This window comes from Sardina pilchardus, chromosome 10 (genome assembly GCF_963854185.1).
Source record: "Sardina pilchardus chromosome 10, fSarPil1.1, whole genome shotgun sequence".
Lineage (NCBI taxonomy): Eukaryota > Metazoa > Chordata > Actinopteri > Clupeiformes > Clupeidae > Sardina > Sardina pilchardus.
This window is the reverse complement of record NC_085003.1, coordinates 20,499,793-20,511,366: the sequence shown is the minus strand read 5'-3', so window position 1 is coordinate 20,511,366 and position 11,574 is coordinate 20,499,793. Positions and strand designations below refer to the sequence as shown.

At 47.5% G+C, this 11,574-nt stretch overlaps 2 protein-coding genes across 3 annotated transcripts; one reads left to right on the top strand and one right to left on the bottom strand.

Annotated features, from left to right (window-relative positions):
* On the bottom strand, nucleotides 1-2,499 carry LOC134094518 (uncharacterized). Its single transcript, XM_062548061.1, has 2 exons — nucleotides 356-2,499; nucleotides 1-233 (listed from the first exon to the last, which is right to left on the bottom strand). The coding sequence occupies exon 1, from the start codon at nucleotides 2,283-2,285 to the stop codon at nucleotides 555-557; it is 1,731 nt and encodes a 576-aa protein (XP_062404045.1). The 5' UTR covers nucleotides 2,286-2,499; the 3' UTR covers nucleotides 1-233; nucleotides 356-554.
* A 3,228-nt stretch (nucleotides 2,500-5,727) lies between these two features.
* On the top strand, nucleotides 5,728-8,286 carry mterf2 (mitochondrial transcription termination factor 2). 2 transcript variants are annotated; one of them, XM_062547933.1, is made up of 2 exons: nucleotides 5,728-5,818; nucleotides 6,579-8,286. In XM_062547933.1, the coding sequence occupies exon 2, from the start codon at nucleotides 6,607-6,609 to the stop codon at nucleotides 7,732-7,734; it is 1,128 nt and encodes a 375-aa protein (XP_062403917.1). In that variant the 5' UTR covers nucleotides 5,728-5,818; nucleotides 6,579-6,606; the 3' UTR covers nucleotides 7,735-8,286. The 2 variants fall into 2 exon arrangements, with proteins under 2 accessions (XP_062403917.1, XP_062403918.1); XM_062547934.1 differs by having other exon boundaries at nucleotides 5,741-5,818; nucleotides 6,626-8,286.
* Nucleotides 8,287-11,574: the final 3,288 nt, after the last annotated feature.

Genomic DNA, 11,574 nt, shown 5'->3' with positions numbered 1-11,574 from the left:
TAACATTCTCAAGAAGGATCTTTTATTTGTCTTTATGTATGAACACCACCCTTTACAAGCATGAATCAAAGATTTGACAGTGAAGAAAATCCAGCTGGTTCAGTCATCACTCTCGGAGGCGGTGTGGCAAAAAGCCAGGAGCTGTTTCTCATTACTTTCATATTATCCTTTACATGCCGTGTTTGACTGGAGTTCAAATCTCTCTCGGATACCGTCTATGCCCCAGATAGCTTCTAAACATAAAAGATGAATAAACACAGCGTGGGAAAATGGCATTAAACGATTGGTTTGTTTATATGTGGCTTCGATTTTGTTTTAGTTTTAGGTTTCTCACAACATTGTCATGAGTGTATACCTCTCTGAGAGTCTCTCCGGTTAGCCATCATTCTTTCCTCATTCCAACACTGTTGTTTGTCTCCCAGAAACGATTTGCAGTTGATAGGTTCATGGGCAAAGTGAAACGTATACAGGTTGTCCTGTGCTGTACTTTGGCCCTTAAGCAGTGCAAACAGTGCTGAAAACAAAACAAAAAAAATCTGAATGTATCTTTACAGTCAAGGTCTGTTCTTCTCTGGCGCAAGCCCAGCGACCTCCCCGTCTTGTATTGAACATTTCACTTTCCCAGGCTGCTCAGAATTCTTCTTTGCACGCATTTTAAACACTATCGCAATGATAGCCCCCACAACAATCAAGCCAATGACTCCTCCTGCAACGCCGAACACAAGTGGGTTGGTGGTGGCCTCTGGCTCTGGTTCTGGACCGGGCTGATTAGGATCAGGACCAGGATCAGGCGCTTGCCTGTCCTGGCCAGACCCATCCCTGCCGGAGCCCTGGTCAGAGCCACCCTGGTCAGAGGCCTTGTATACCAAGCGAATCACTCGCCTTGAGAGGCATTTATCCTCCTCTTCCCACGCGTTGTCCAACTCACCAGATTCTCCAGCAATGTTGTCATCAGCATCAAGTTCAGCATCAAGTTCAGCATCAAGTTCAGCAACATCCTCACTGCCCTCACCGTCAGTGTAGTCTTCGTCCGGAAACACTATATCTTCCAGAAGAACGCACCAGTATGTCCTTTCATCCTCAGGGGTGAGGTGGGAAATTGTGAGTGTGAAGGTTTCCTCCGACACTTTGGCCCTCTCCTGCAGGTCCTCAGGGATTTCGATGGATGGATCGCCCGAGTCCGACAACAAGGTCTCCTCGTGAAGCCCATTCTGTCGATACCACTGGACACTGAACGGCCCCTCCTGCGGCATACATTCCAGCACCACCTCGCCCCCCTCCAAATACTCCACCTCAGCGGTTTCGTGCTGTGGGCAAACCGTCACGGCGTAATCTGCCACCAGCAAGGGAGAGAAGCATTTGTAATCCCCCGCGGAATTCTCATTGAGTTCGGATATGAGCAGCGAGTACTCCCCTGGCGTGTTCCCCTCCTGCACGCTGAGATGAGTGCCCTCCGGCGTCTCCACCGGGGTGCTGGAGTCCACGACCCCGAACGGCGTCTCCCAGAACCTCTTCTTCTGCTCGGGGTGCTTCGTGGGGCAGGGCAGCTGCACCCTCTCCCCCGCCGAGCGGAAGACGGTCTTCACGTCGGGCTCCTCGTCCAGCTCCATGTTCCGGAAGGCCAAGCACTGACCGCTGCGGAGCACCAGGCAATGGAAGTTGCGGCTCTCCTTCATGACCTCAGGCGGGATGTGGAGGCTCGCGCCCCCGTCTATCACCTGGACCTGGTCCTTGAGCTCCGGCTGGACAGGGCTCAGCGACTGCTCTGTGTCCAGGAACAGCGTGGCCTTGTATTTGGGGTAAACTTCACGGTACCACCGTATGCTGGAGCCCGGAAGTCCGGTGCTGCTGGTGTTGCAGGCCAAATCTGCCCCTCCGTCTGGGGCCACAAAGATCTCTTGAGTGTCGCCCTCCTGGCCGCACACGTACAGGTAGAACTTCTGCAGGTTCATCAGCTGGTGGTCCCGCCAGCACTCCCTCATGAAGACCCCGGAGTCGGCCAGCGTCAGGTTGGAGATCTCCAAACCCAGGAGGGAGGCCACGTGGTTGGTGACTGTCACCCGTCCGTTCAGCAGTCCCCCGGGCGACTCGCTGGAGGAGTTCCCCACCAGTTGCCGCTCCTCGCCCACCAACTTGTAGCCCACGATGTAGTCCACTCCGAAGCAGAAGCCCATCTCCATGGAGTCGCCCACGGCCTTGAGGACCGGCTCCAGCTCCTCGGCACAGCGGGCGGAACCGAGGAGGAGCAGGGCCAACAGAGGCGCCAGGTCCCTGAGTGTGTCCATGCCTGTTCCCGTGCCAGTGGAGCAGCAGCAGCACTTCTTCCTGGAGGCTCTATTGCATACTGCGGCTGTGTGTGTGTGTGTGCTCCGCTCGCGCTGCCGTCGTCTGACACTAACCTGTTTCTGGATGGGCCGGCACTGCGGGTCCGCCCCCTTTCTCACCCTCCTGTGCACTTTCGCTTATACCTTCTCCGGCTCTCAGATACAAATTCCACTCTTACAGTGAGAGCCGGCAGGGATATGGGGGAATACTTTTTTTTCTTCTTCTTTCTGCAGAGGAAGGAAATATGCAGAAAAAGTTTAATCTCTGGGAGAATCCAAACAAATACAGAAAGTAACAGTCATGATATGCATGTGACTGTGCTGTGGTGCTGTGAAACTGCGTGGTTTGACTAGTTTCCTTGCCAACAGTGCTGAAATAAGTGGCTTGTGAGTGTGTGTGTGTGTGTGTGTGTGTGTGTGTGTGCGTGTGCGTGCGTGCGTGCGTGCTTCTAATAGAATGATCTACTCAGTGGAAATGTGTCTGTGAGTAGCAGAGAATGTTTGCCTGTGTGTGTGTGTGTGTGTGTGTGTGTGTGTGTGTGTGTGTGTGTGTGTGTTTGAAAGTGCACAATCACATGGCCACAAACTTTCTCATTGTGCAAGCCAGAAGTATCACTGGTGTAACTCATCAGCCTAGAATGTCTTTGTGTTACAGTTCCTGTGAAACTGTAGGTCCTAATCTTGTCCCATCTGGGAGCAAAAAAACTTTGTGTTTGTGCACTGTATGGCAAATCTAAGACACAGAAGACTTGAGGAACAGTTTGCTTGTACAATGGGAATGTATTTCCTGTTAAAAAAAATAGCTCTAAATAGTGTTTCTCCTACGCTAAACATGCAAACAATGTTATGTATGTGACAACGTCAGAGGCCATGCTTCATTCCATCTGACTAGGTAAGTTTACTAAGGTGCAGGCCAAGTAAACATCCTTCTTAAATGTCACGAGTACGCTGGGGCAAACCATAGTCCAAAAGTACCAGGAAGAAGAACATAAAATGTTGATAAGGGCGTAACGCAACTGTACCACTCCCTTCACACTTGTGGTCAAACATTCACTCTTGTCCCAGAATATTTTACAGGTAAGCAATCACAATACACACATAGAACAAGACCGTGTTTTCATCAAGGCTTTGGTTTCTTTTCTTTGTGCTGTTGCAGTCTTGATGTGGATTTCAGTGGGTTGGTGCTGTTTTTGAAGCCAAAGCAAAGCTCTGCCAGCACATGTGTGCAGTCATCTCTGGAGGAATAAAGAACAACGGAATGCAAAATTCTCCCCAACCCTACCTCAATTTTTCAAATCCCACAGCAAGAAGTGCATCATGGGAATGATATGTTTGAAATGCCTTCATCTCACTGCTGACCCTTCTCTCTCTCGCTCTCTCTCTCTCTGACTTTGAATGGGAAACAAGATGAACCCCACCGTGAAATACACACTTAGGGTCATGGTCGTAATACACTTGGACTAGAAAATTTTTTGGAGTCCATCATTTTTGTTGTATGATGGCCAAAGCTGTGCTAGACTCAAATCATCCTCACTCTGTGAATAACAAGACCTTGGAGGCGTACGATTGGAGGAGAGCAACACATTCTGTCCAAACTCACTGTGTAATTGTGTTAATTGGAGATAAGTTCATTCTTTAAGAGGACCAAGCACGCACTTTCTCATCTGTGGTTAACATAGAGTTCTGATGGGCTCTGGCAAGAGAAACTCTCTCTGGGAACATAGCACACTTTTCAGACACTTTTCTGTGCCTTAAAGACTTAATTTGACCAATTGCAATTCATTGACTGGGATAAGAATCAAATGACCTAAAGAGAAGTAATTGACCATAATAACTCAATGAGACAACAGCCTGATAGCCACCCCACACCCGGTCCATCCACTCTCCCACAACACTAGATGCACTGTACAGTGTAAATACAGCACATAATTTGACTGTCCAAATTCAACCTAAACAACATTACTGTCACACAGGGCACACACTGTCCTCAGCACAGTTCTACTCTGAAAGTGTGTATTCAGCATTCTGAACACATAAATGGAACTGAAACAGCGGTGCAGTGAAGTGGGCTGTGAGGTTTGAGGAAGGTCTTTGGCCAAACCAATGGACTGGTGCACTAACGTATAGCGACACACTTCTGTTTTTGTCAGGTAGCAGAGTTTTCTATAGTCATTGTCATCACTCTTAAAAAACACCTGAAGATGAGAGCTTTACCGAAAGGTGTGCTGCAGTCACCGAACATCCTGCTCTCCTTATTTTATGCAGCGCTGCACGCATAGGCTGGCATACAGTATGTAGGGAAGAGGTGCCAGATAGATAGTTTTTATATCGATTTGAAACTGAACAGTGGCACACAGCAGTGCCCCCTAGAGCTACCAACGGTTTTAAGAAGCTTAGCCTACACTGTGGGTGCCTCTCATTCAGCGTTTATACGTCCTCCCTCGCTCCTCGGGCCTCGATCCTCACTGATCTACATAAAGAAAGATAGAAGAAGGGATAGACTATCCCATTGTTGCCGCCCCATCATTCTTTATGTAGATCAGTGAGGATCGAGGCCAGAGGAGCGAGGGAGGACATATAAACGCTGAATCAGGCACCATGTGTCTCTACCTTTTGGTACAACTGAAGCATTCATCTGATGCTTGTGCTCAACAGGAAACTGAGGTTTACCAACCACAATTTTAACAAAAACAGAAGTTCATCTCAATTTTAGTGCAGTACTGTGGTGAGAGAGTGCGGGGTGAAGAGACAGGTGGCTGTGTGTGTGAGCAGCTTTAAGGAGGCAAGATGGGAGCCAAAGCTGCCAATATGCTCCCACTCAGGGGCCACTTTCCACCTCATACTAAACTAGTTACAACCCACACTGATCACTGCGCTCACAGCCATTTGCACATGGTCTGTCTGGTTGGATCACAAAGCACATTTGGCGAAGTATTGCAAATTGCAATTACACTAAATGTTGCCAGTGCAAGCGTGTGTACACACACACACACACACACACACACACACACACACACACACACACACACATGCACACTGGGTGTGGGAAAGCCGATAAGAAACAGTCAAGCTCAGGTAATGCATAGAAAACAGATGTCAGATCAATAAATTTCTTTTAGACACAGACACACATTTAAAATGTGTATCTGTGTGTTTGCTCATATGAAAGTATTACCAGATGGATTAGATGGATGGATTCTGAAGCCAAGGCCCTGATCCTCTGGAAGCACATCTGTTGTTCAACATGCAGATAAAATAGTTGCTCAATTTGTTTTCATGCTGTTAGGTTTCTTTCAAAAGAAGTATCAGATGCCTTTCTTTTATGATACTTTCCTCCCAACTTCTATTCTGATTCGATCTGTTCATGTTCACTCCAATACTCGTGAGGGCAGTAGAGAGTAGGGTAAGACATTTGCCAATAATTCAATTCGAGAGAAGAAGACCATCTTGCAGGTTTCATAATATGACACAAAGTTGACCGCTAATCTTTGAAGGTAATGTTTCACCTAGCCATATTATTTATGTGGTGTTTTAGGATTTGCACCTTACGTGTTCATCGTGATGAAATCGCTATGTGCACTTCGTTGACACATTTATTATAACCTAGTTAAACTGAATCAAATGTGCAAATGCTATCCGCTAATGCTAACAGTGTAGTGTTACAGTGTATCCCCTAATCACATATCATTGCAAATATGTATCCTTTATACGTAACAATGTTGTCTATGAAAAATCGGATATTTAGTTTTCACACTTATCTTTCTGCTGCTGTTGGTAGCCCATGTCTCCTTACTTTTGTGTTCAAAGGACATATTTGAAAGACTTTGAAATCTGAACATGTATTCATTGACCATTGGCATGTTTTAAAAGTGAGATTGGTATTTTCAGGGACTGAAAAACTGAGCAAAAATGTTGTTTTTCGTTTCTGTTCCAGTGCTCTTTGTATCAACTAGTAGCTCTGGCCTATTTTACATCCTGTAAGGGGACTGGGAAACACAGTATGGCAAGTGACTTTCCAAGCCTATGGACTTTTTAATAATATTCAAACAAAGGTTATCATTGGAACGATAAATACCGTTATTAACCGGTTATCTCTGGAAATTGGTTTTGTTCCCGTTATCGTTTACGTTCATCCACAATTTGTGTTTGTTTCCAATTTTCGCTTGCGGTCTTTGAACCGTTTCTGATCTCTGGGTATTATCATAACTTGTTACTAAAATAGTGTTTGTTTATATGTGTATGTCCATTTCCTAGGCAACAGCCATTGTGTGAGTGTGACAACATGTTGCGACTCATTGCAGCTTCGTGCTTCCATTGCCTGCGGGGACAGATGATTCCTCCTCTCGCGGCCAGGCCCTGTTCCAGCCTCACGCAGAAGGAGAACCAGCAGACGGTGGACGCCCTCTACAACCTGTCCGTGGACATCCGCAAAGTGCGCAAGCTGAAGGGCTGGGTGCTCCACCAGAACCCGGCGTACGTGAGCGAAGCGGAGTCGCTCCTGCGCGGCCTGGGCGCCGAGGGCCCGGCGATCGCCCGCATCCTGGAGCAGCACCCCGAGGCGGTGCTGTGCAGCCCGGATCAGATGCACGCCCAGAGGGAGCTGTGGGCCTCCGTCTGCCCCAACAACCGCGACCTGGTGGGCATCATCGAGAAGTTCCCGGCCTCCTTCTTCACGTCGGCCTGTCACCACAACAACCAGCGCGAGAACATCCTGTTCTTCCAGAGCCTGCGGCTCAACAAGCGCATCATCAGCAAGCTGATGGCCGGCGCGCCGCAGAGCTTCAGCCGGCCCGTGCAGGACAACCGGCGCATGGTGCAGACGCTGCAGGAGGCCTACCTCAGCCTGGGCGGCCAGGAGGACAACATGAAAATCTGGCTGCAGAAGCTGCTCAGCCAGAACCCCTACGTGCTGCTCAAGTCGCCCGAGGCCCTGCGGGACAACCTGCTGTTCCTGCGCGACCAGGGCTTCAGCAGCGCCCAGCTCCTCCAGCTGCTGGCCAAGCTGAGGGGCTTCGTGACGGAGCTGAACCCCGCCAGCATGCGCCTCACGCTGGACTACTCGCGCGAGGCCATGGGCTGCTCGCAGGCCCAGCTGCTGGAGATGGTGCTCAAGTGCCCGGCGCTGCTCTACTACTCCGTGGCCGTGCTCGCCGAGCGGCTCCAGGGCCTGCGCTCGGCCGGCGCGAGCCAGGAGCAGATCGTGGAGACGCCCACCGTCTTGGAGCTCACCACGCAGATCGTCAGCCACCGCATCCAGAACCTGACGGCCTACGGCTACGACATCCGGACCGGCAGCCTGGACGTCCTCAACGGAACCAAGAAGGACTTTGAGGCCAGCCACGGGAAACTGCAGCTGCGGAGACAGCGGCCGCACTTCAACCCTGTGGCTCCGCTGAAGGCAGAGGACTGAGTGCGAATCTGGACACTGATGCTGTTAATTACCCAGTTGACCAGTGAGACCAGTGCTACTACAGTGGAACTGCACAGTACAGTGAAATAATGTTGTATGAGTGTTTTTTGTTTAAGATGGGTCCACTGGTGGGTAACTGTGGAACCATGTAAGTAGCCATGGAACCAGCTGAGCTAGCTATGTTTCTGTTGGTATTATATGATGGAGCTGATGGGCGCACTACAACAATCATTTTTGTGAGTCCTTGATACAGATATGCAGCAGCACTCTATAGATGTAGCATGTGCAGCCTATTCAACCAAGGCTAAACCAAATCTGCAACAAGGTATCACAAGATGTCTTTTTGTGTTGATAAGTGTTGATAAGTTGTTTGTACAAAATGACATTTTGGACGCAAAAATAAGGAACCTCAGTGCAGATCTGAGCTGAGGGGCCAAATCTCCTGGTAGCTTGGCCTGATTTCTTAACTTTGGGGCCATGCCCAACAAATCTCCATCTGGACACACACTATCCAAGAGTGTGGAGAGATGCATCCATATGTTTACTCAAATTTACAAAAATAATCCCATTAAGATTAGGGAGGTTCCATGTTTTTAGATATGATGACACTAATCCATTGTAGTTCATTTTGGAGACCACTTGTTTCGAACTGGTTCTTTAAAAAAATCTTTCCTATCAAGAAATGTCACTCTTAAATTCTTCTTCTTCTTCTTCATGGATGCGCTCTTGTTACATTGTAACATTTCGAGTGTCATTGAGCAACAACAGCACATTGTTTTTGTGAACGCAGATAACCCTGACCCTAGCGCGGAGAAAGCACACCGTGTCAATGTGCAGTGACTCAACATTACTCGCTATGTTACATTGTTGTGAAGAATGCAATTGTTTTTCAAAAAGGGCCCTCATGGTGAGAGGTTCTCCCATACAAGTCTAAGCCAAAGGGTCCTAATTTAAATGGCGGGCAAATGGCACAGCCTAATGTCTAACTCATCTGATTTAATAACGAGGTAAAATCTATTGGCTAATTTAATAGTGTGAGCAAGATCCTAAGCTGAAACATCGGTGGATCAGCTTAACGCTCTCATAAGCCACATAATGGCTTTGAGTCACGCATGATTCACTTTGCACAGTGAGTGACTTTACTGTTTGCCTCATTTCAATTAGGGCCCAAAATCTTACACTGTTAAAGGTGCCAAAACAGAGCTTTATGTTTGTTTTTGAACTGTATGCATTTCATGGCACTGCACAGCAGAATTGGTTCTCAATAGAGTCAACAGTTTTGCACAGATGTGGCATTACTTGAAAAGAATGGAAAGGGACTTTTAAATGGCGTTGACATGTATTCTGATTTCCTGATGTGAAATGAGGTGACTCTCAGTCAACTCGTGGAACAGCACTCCTTAGTTCTCTCAGCTGTTCCCTCGTCTTGCTTGGGAGTTGCACTGTAACAGTTTTCTCCCCCAAGCCATTTGGTGCCAGTCTTGGGTGGAACATTTTGTTGCAGGTATTTTATATCACAGGCTGTCTTGACACTTGAAAGGCTGCTATTGTGTGAATGAGGGCACTGGAGGAATACCTGAGCATGGTCTGAGCCAAAGCAAAGGCTCCATTGAATGTAAATGGAGCAAGAAACTGGTTTATATTACAAATCATTTTGTGTTTGTGTTCTATTTATTAAATTATTCATACGCATTTCACTGTGGAGTCAGCAGATTTGTGTGGTTTCATTTCTTATGAGTGTCCATTCTGCAAACTGAATAGTCCCAATAGATCAGGGCCCTAAGTTGGTCTCAGTATCAGTAATCGCCTTAATTAGCATATCGGCTGGTGTAATGTTGGTGTATTGAGTGAGATTTTCACAATGTTCAGGCCAACAGGGGTTCTTAGACAGGGTGTGTGCACTGCATCGGGCTCTTGAAAACCACTGAGCTTAAACCGTCTGCTGAAACCCTCTCACCCCGAGCGTCATGTTGTGGGGAGATCTCAGGAAAACAAAACACCAACTGTGAACGCTTAGCCGCTAACAACCCATCTCCCCACCAGCCTCCCAGCCCAGCGCTGTGGACTCCTTCAGTGCTTCATCAACCGAGACTGAAAACAGCTGTAGGGCAAATCAAAATGCAAAACATAGTACGGGGTGATGGGCACCGCAGATGAAGGGGATATGAATTCTGGTGGAAAGCAGAACACAAGGCTCTCTGTTTAAACGATTTGGTTATACTTTGCACGGAGGTATCTACATAAGAGTGACATGACACTGTCATTAACATGTCATAAACATCATAAACAAGTCATTATGAAGTCAATATTAATGACATAACCTTTCTGTCATTAAGCGTCATTCGGCTTTTGTCATGACAAGTTAGGGCCAGGGTTCATGTGTCATGACTAAATCCGTCTTTCAATCAAAATCACAGATATATTTACTGTAAATGCATAATGTTTAAAAATGTAACACATACTGTATTTGATATCTTGATTACATTACAATAATATAATAATACTACATTTCCAAACAGAACACACTTTTAATGGATAGATTCACTTGACAGGTACCCGCTAATGTTACGGACAGCTTTTAGAGGACCTTGGCAAACTCCTTACAAAACGCTGATTACTTTGTACTCAGGTGCCTACACCTAAAACAGTGACCCCCACGCTTGGTCAGTTGTCCATGAGGCTCTATAGACTAAGCCCATTTATCCCAGAACTGTGAGGTTGGCGCCCCTCTCTCTGCCACTTCTCAGTGTCCTCGGCTCTTGGGCCTGCTCTGCCTGGTTGTGTGGCGATGATGGCCAGTGACTGGGCAGCTTGTGACGGGGCCTGGTGGGGCGGACGGATCAGGAGAAGCGTCCTGGTGACGTCCCCCCCACACCTGCAGGTGGCTGATGAAACCAGTGTGAGTTATACCCCAACGCAGCGCAGGTTAATGAGAGGGGCTATAAATAGGGCTGTTTTATTTGAGATGTGACACTGGGTATTATTAGCCTGCGCTACATGCTGGCCTTATGGGACATAACTCAGGGAATGGAGGAAAATAGATGACATGCAATCAAAGGCTTTAACGTCCAGCTGCGACACCAGGAGGAGGGTACATGAGGCCATTAATACGCCATGCCCAGAGATCACACAGAGCATGGAATGGAAAAATGGCTTGGGGGTGAGAGATTGTTTATTTCTTTATTTAATAAAATAATGTTGCCAATTTGGGACGTACGAAAGAGAATTCAATCAAGCACAAAGGTCTTGGCATAGACATGGGCCAACTGGGGCGGGATGGTAAAATATTAAGCCCTGTCCTTTGGTAATGTTTACTTTTTTATATGTATAATTTCCCCTAGGCTACAGAGCCCGGTAGACCTACAGAGCACTGGGATAAATGTGTGTGTAGTTGTCCTCACACAAAAACAACAAAGCAGTGAGGACAAGTATGCCTTTACATGATCTTAAGTCCTTCATGAATTAATTCAGTACTCATGCTTCTCCATGCTATTCTTAGCTCGAATTCACTCTTCTGTGAAATATGCTTTTCTAATGACACCTTCACCCAACCTCTGACTACTCTTACTGAGGACGTCTTACCCTCCCACTCCCCCTAGTGGACCAACACAAGCCCTACAGGATGAACTTGAGAAGGCCTCCCTCTTTGATCATCATTCTAGGACACAGAGTATCCTGCCTTCTTCGTGTACAGCTCTTGTCCTCTGGCTAGCCTGTTACCCCTGATTGACTCAGAGTAATCAGAGGACTCTGTGTTCCCACTGCCCTGCAGAAATGGGAGCAGCATCTGCTGTGTGGGACAACAGACCAACCCCTCCCCCCCACCCCCCCACGTCTCCC

What these genes read in the sequence shown, in the direction of transcription:
- mterf2 (XM_062547933.1), top strand. Translation starts at nt 6,607, where the DNA reads ATGTTGCGACTCATTGCAGCTTCGTGCTTCCATTGCCTGCGGGGACAG.
- LOC134094518 (XM_062548061.1), bottom strand. Translation starts at nt 2,285, where the DNA reads ATGGACACACTCAGGGACCTGGCGCCTCTGTTGGCCCTGCTCCTCCTC.